Here is a 6,069-nt window from a genome sequence, read left to right as displayed (position 1 = left end):
CTACTCATGACTACAATATATGTTTCAGAGTAGAGCTGTGCTCCATAGGGTTTTCAGTGATGTGATCTTTTGGAAGTAGATCTCCAGGCTTTTCTTCTGAGGTGCTTTTAGGTTGATTTGAACCACCAATCTCTGGTTAGTAGCTGAGTGCCACCCAGGAATTCTGGTTCAACCACTGGAGCTATGTTATCTTTTTCTCTTTCCATTTATACAAAGTTTTGACAGTCACCTAATTTAGATTTTTCAGAATGAAATGTTATTATGTAATCTCATATGCAGTATATATACTAGGAGGAGGGAAAAAGGAATGAAGAAATAAATGTTCCTTCCTCCCTCTGTATATGTCCTTTCTGAAGGCTCATATTGAAAGTTAAGATGTGTAGAGATGGTGGAGTCTTCAGTAAAGAAACTTTTTCATCTTTGTTATATCTAGCATTTTCTTTTTTATTTAATTAGAGAAGCCAGTTTTCATATGAAAGTAATATATTGTGATTTTTTTATTATATAGTTAATGCATAATCATTTGTAAAATATTCTAATTCAGAGAGTTATAAACAAAAGTTACTAACCTTTAAAGTCATCATTATTATGGTTCCATGCTTTCAATGAAAATTCATGACTCCATTTTTTGATAAATATTTGTTAATATTACACTAGGCATTAATGGATTGTTCAGTGTTTTGAATAAGAGATAGATTGATTCACCTGAAAAAAATGTGGATTTTAATAGCCAGCCAGTTTCTTGAACTATGGAAGTACAAAGTTTCTTTTTTGGATTTATACCTCTTGATAGAAGACCCGGAAACTCCAAACCAAACTCACTGCTGTCGAGTCAGATCCGACTCATAGTGACGCCTCCTTTGGTTTCCAAGGAGATATTACTCTGCTGAGAACAATTTAAAATTGCCTAGAGTCTAGACCTTTACTTATTTCACATGCTTCTTACCTAGTCAAACAGAAGAGTTTAAAGGGCAGTGGACATAGTTGAGTGTTTTTTTTCTTCTGAAACATGGATTATAATTTTGGTTGTCTGTCATTCTACCTTGCAATATTACAAAAGGAGACTATTGTTTCTGTTTCTTTTTATTATAGTTAGATGAATTTTATGCAAAGATAATTGGCATTTAATACTATTTAGAATAGAATTTGTCACATTCTTAGGAGCTCTGGTGGCGTAGTGTGTAAGGCATTTGGCTGCTACTGGAAGGCTGGCAGTTCAAACCCACCAGCCACTCCTTGACAGGAAGATTGGCAATCTACTTCCATAATGATACTGCCTCAGAAACCCAGGGAGGGGTCGCTATGAGTCAGATCCGACTCGATGGCAATATATTTGGTTTGGTTTTTGGTTTAATATATTTTCTGCCTTTTTTTTTTTTTTTTAGCTCCCACCACCGTGAATGTAACACAACATCCAGTTACTCAGGTTACCACAAGGCTCCCTGTACCGAGAGCTCCTGCAAACCACCAAGTTGTTTATACAACTCTCCCAGCACCGCCAGCTCAAGCTCCCCTTCGAGGAACTGTTATGCAGGCTCCTGCTGTTCGGCAGGTCAATCCTCAAAATAGTAAGAAACCTTTTCTTGTTTATGGTTTCTAGTTATATGTAGTACTCTTGAGCATTTAGTTGTAGTGTCTTATGTTGACATTAGATTTAGCAAAAACTCTTGTAATGTTACTTGAAAACTATTAGCAATTCATTTTTTTCCCTTAGCAGACTTAACCAGACATTTATATCGTATGATTTCTGCTCCATGTGTTGTCTTTGATTTAACTTTATTTATGACCTTGTACATCCTATCACAGTACCCTATCTGTTGACTCTAAAGTGTGTCTATACTCTTATTAAGAGACAATGTACCTAATTAAAGTAAGGGTGACCAATTGTAACTCAGCCCAAATGATAGAAATAATGCTAAAGAAAATCTCCAATTAGAAATAGTCTTAAAGGTGCAGAAGGTAGCTGAAAAATAAGAATAGAGAAAATTTTAAAAGAAACCTGTAGTTACTCCATGTATGCTTTTTTTCTTTAGTAGTAAAATAAATCATACAAACAGAAGTTTATATAAAAGGTATGTTTAAGCTTTAAAAAGAAATAACAGAATGAATCCTCTATGAATTCTCTGCAAGGTTAAGAAATAGAGCTTAGTTACCTGTATCCTACAAGCAGCCTGTGTACCTCTGCTCCCTTTTCATCAGAGATAACCACTTTCCTTACTTCCGTATTAATCATTCTGCTTTTCTTTATGGTTTTATCATCTATGTAGTTGTTGTTAGGTGCCATTGAGATGGTTTTTACTCATAGTGACCTCATGCACAACAGAGTGAAACATGGCCTGGTACCACACCATCCTCACAGTTGTTGCTGTGATTGAGCCCATTATTGCAGCCACTGTGTCAGTCTATCTTGTTAAGAGTCTTCTTCTTTTTTGCTTACCATCTACTTTACCAAGCATGATGTCCTCTTCCAGGGTGTAGACTCTCCTGATAACATGTCCAAAGTATGAGAGGTGAAATCTCTCCTTGCTTTTAAGGAGCATTCTATTGTACTTCCTCTAAGATGGATTTGTTCGTTCTTCTGGCAGTCCATGGTATAGTCAGTGTTCTTCACCAACACCACAATTCAAATATATCAGTTCTTCTGTGATCTTCCTTATTCATTGTTTAGCTTTCACATGCATATAGAGCTATTGAAAATACCATGACTTCAGAAGGACAAATATTGTATTAGTCCATTAGTAAAAAGTCAAGGAAAGGTTTATATATGGAAGGAAATTTTCTTTGTTGGTTACCAGGGGTGGGAGGGGAGGAGGTGAGGAACATTGCTAGATAGGTAGAGACATTTATTGATTTTGGTGAAGAGAAGGGCAATGTACCAAAATGTGAGTGATCGGCACAGTGGCATTAAGGAAGAGGAAGACAGACAGGTGCATGGGAGGTGCAGATAACAAAGATGAACCATTTTGCACATACAGTACTGCATTGTCAGTGTTGGCAAATGTTGATCTACGAGTGGATAGATGAGTGGATAGGCTGAAGGATTAGGTATGTCTGTGAAGGGGGGAGTGTGCCCATGACCATATATAGGATTACCAGACAAGTGTATTTATATGTTATGTAAGAATTTCCAGTGTATAGTACAGCTGACAAGGGACAAGGTTGTAGTTACTTCTTGGCCACAGCCAGCTACATAGAAGGAACGAGTAGTTGGACCTATGGGCTCAGGACCATAGTTGCAGGGGACATCAAGCTCAATTGGCATAATACACTACACAAAACATTGTTCCACCTCCTCCTTTGGCAAGTAGCAACTGGGGTCTTAAAAGCTTGGAAGTAGCCATCTAGATGCAACGTTGGGTCTCTCCTCATCCAGAGCAAAGAAGAATGAAGAAAAACAAAGATACATGGAAACAATTAGTCCTAGCAACTGGTACACCATGCGATCCTCAGCCTATATGACTGTGAGACTGGAAGAACTAGATGGTGCCCCCGGGTACTACTGTCCACCACTAGGAGGGGGATCTATGTAGGAGATCCTGGATAGAGAGGGAGAACAGTGTGGAACAAAACTCAAAATCATAAAAAAGGGACCAGGTTTGCTGTTCTGATAGACCTTGGTGGAGTCCCTGAGACTATGGCCCCTAGCTGCCCTTTTGGTCTGGAATTAAACCCACTCTGGTGGCTTCCAGCCAAACAAAAGACAGGCATATGAGCTGAACATTTACATTAAGTAGATACACTACTTAGATCAATCATGGGAGAATAGAAGGGGCTGTGTATGCATGGGGAGACAGTTTGGGGGGCAGGAGTGCATGGGAGGGAAGGAGTCAGGGAAGAAGTAACTATGGGGAGGAAGTAGGAAGAGAGCTGTTGCATTGTTGGAAATGACAGTCAATGTCATGAGACAAAGTGTATGTGAACTGCTGTATGGAAAATTATTTACTCTCTGAACTTTCACCCAAATCGCAATAAATTTTTTTTTTTTTTTTTAAAAAGGAAATATCATGGCTTGAGTCAAGGACGCCTTAGTCTTTTGAGTGACATCTTTGTTCTTAAACACTTTAAAGAGGTCTTTTGCAGCAGATTTGCCAAGTGTAGTGTGTTAGTTTGATTTCTTGACTGCTGCTTCCATGGGCGTTGATTGTGGATACAAGTAAAAATGAAATCCCTGACAACTTCAGTCTTTTCTCCATTTATTGTAATGTTGCTTGTTGGTCCAGTTACGATGATCTTTGTTTTCTTTATGTTGAGGTGTAATCCATACTGAAGTCTGTAGTCTTTGATCTTTATCAGTAAGTGGTTCGGGTCTTCCTCACGTTCAGCAAGCATGGTGTCATCTGCATATCACAGGTTGTTAATGAGTCTTCCTACAATCCTGATGGCTGTATTCTTCTTCATATAATCCAGCTTCTCAGATTATTTGCTCAGGATACAGAATTAATAAATATGGTGAATGGATACAACCCTGATGTATACCTTTCCTAATTTTAAACCACACAAGATCCCCTTGTTCTATTCGAATGACTGCCTCTTGGTCTATGTACCTCTTTGTGGGTATCACTAAAAATACATATGATTTAGTTTTGCACAACTTAACAGGAACAAATCTAGCCATTTAAAGAAATTGCAGCAATGCGATTATTGAGTGATAGCTCCCAGGAGAAGATAAACTAAGCAGAGTCTCTGAGTCCTACTCTGGTTTCAACTTTCCAAGAGTTTACAAGATCTTTTCTGGGAGAAATCAGTTGACAGGGTCATGAACAGCTTCTGGGAAACAGGGCTCACCACAGTCAGGGTATCTAGCAGAACTATCGTATGGGCCAGGTACTGAATACAGTCAGGGTATCTGGCAGAACTATTGTACAGGCCAGGTACTGAATATTTGGCAGCAATATGGTTGGGGTAGTAGGTGACTTTTAATTTCCTGCTTTTGTTGTCCTGGTGTATGTGAAAACAGAATACTTTGTGAGGTGAAATGAGTATCCTCAACTGTTCAGCAGGGCATGGAAGGCAAAGCAGAAAGCTCATTAACACAAGGCAAAGGTGACTTACTTAAGCCTTCTGTCCTGGTTAAAAAGATAACAAAACAGACGCCTTCAATTTGCTTGTCTTTTGAATCACACTGATCCAATGTGACCTGATTGCCCACTACATATGATACACAATAGTGTTCTTCCTAGATGAGAATTTTTGCTCATAGTCTTTGTGGTAGATTCCATTTACTTCTCTCCTGTGCTGGATCTCTTGTTCCTTGTATCTCATGTTTTTTCTCATTCTTGGTTTTCTCTCTGATATGGCAACAAATATCCTCTAGTTGCCACTTGAGAAAAGGTTTATGGAACTTAGATTTTTCCTTTGAGTGCGTGTGTATCTGAAAATGTCTTTATCCTCATATTTGAATGATAGTTCAGCTAAATGTAGACTTTTGTATTGGAAATATTTTTCCTCAAGTTTTAAAAGCATTGCTTCATTGACAGTGTCCACCAAATTTAGACTAGAAAAACATTTTAATTTTATTCTTTAATTTTCTTTTGTAGGTGTCACAGTTCGAGTGCCTCAAACAACTACATATGTTGTAAACAATGGACTAACACTGGGATCAGCGGGACCTCAGCTCACAGTACATCACCGACCACCACAAGTGCATACTGTAAGTGTCAGTGCAGTGCTTGGTTTTACAAGACTTTCAACAGTAAAGTTATCAAATATTATAGGTAGCATTTTTTCTTAAAAGTAGTTTTGTCAAAGGGAAATGATAAGTCTTTCTGTTTTTCTTTTTTTTTAAATGCATTTTATTGAAATATAATTTATATACAATGAAATATACAAAACTAAAATGACATGGGTCAATGCATTTTTTGTTTGTTTGTTTGTTTTGCAGTGTTCCCTCTCCTCCCCTCCCACCCCTGGCAATCAACAAAGAAAGTGTCCCTCCATATATAAACCTTACCTTGACCCTCCACAACAACAGAGTAATACTATATTTGTTCTTCTGTGATTGACTTATTTCATTCAGCATAATGTCCTCCAAGTTCATCCATATTATGCGGTGTTTTGAAGACTCTACAT

At 37.9% G+C, this 6,069-nt stretch overlaps 1 protein-coding gene across 1 annotated transcript in view; it reads left to right on the top strand.

Annotated features, from left to right (window-relative positions):
• The window catches only part of LOC103200055 (activating transcription factor 7 interacting protein), a 101,470-nt gene that overhangs the window by 89,008 nt on the left and 6,393 nt on the right, over positions 1 to 6,069 (top strand). The window contains exons 12-13 of the mRNA XM_007944472.2: positions 1,386 to 1,568; positions 5,538 to 5,650. Coding sequence (XP_007942663.1) covers positions 1,386 to 1,568; positions 5,538 to 5,650 — 296 coding nt within the window. The remainder of the gene's footprint in view (positions 1 to 1,385; positions 1,569 to 5,537; positions 5,651 to 6,069) is intronic.

This window comes from Orycteropus afer, unplaced genomic scaffold (genome assembly GCF_000298275.1).
Source record: "Orycteropus afer afer isolate SDZICR_OR568_19922 unplaced genomic scaffold, OryAfe1.0 scaffold00126, whole genome shotgun sequence".
NCBI classification, from domain to species: Eukaryota; Metazoa; Chordata; class Mammalia; order Tubulidentata; family Orycteropodidae; genus Orycteropus; species Orycteropus afer.
The sequence above is the reverse complement of the archived record's forward strand: the minus strand, read 5'-3'. Positions and strand labels throughout refer to the sequence as shown.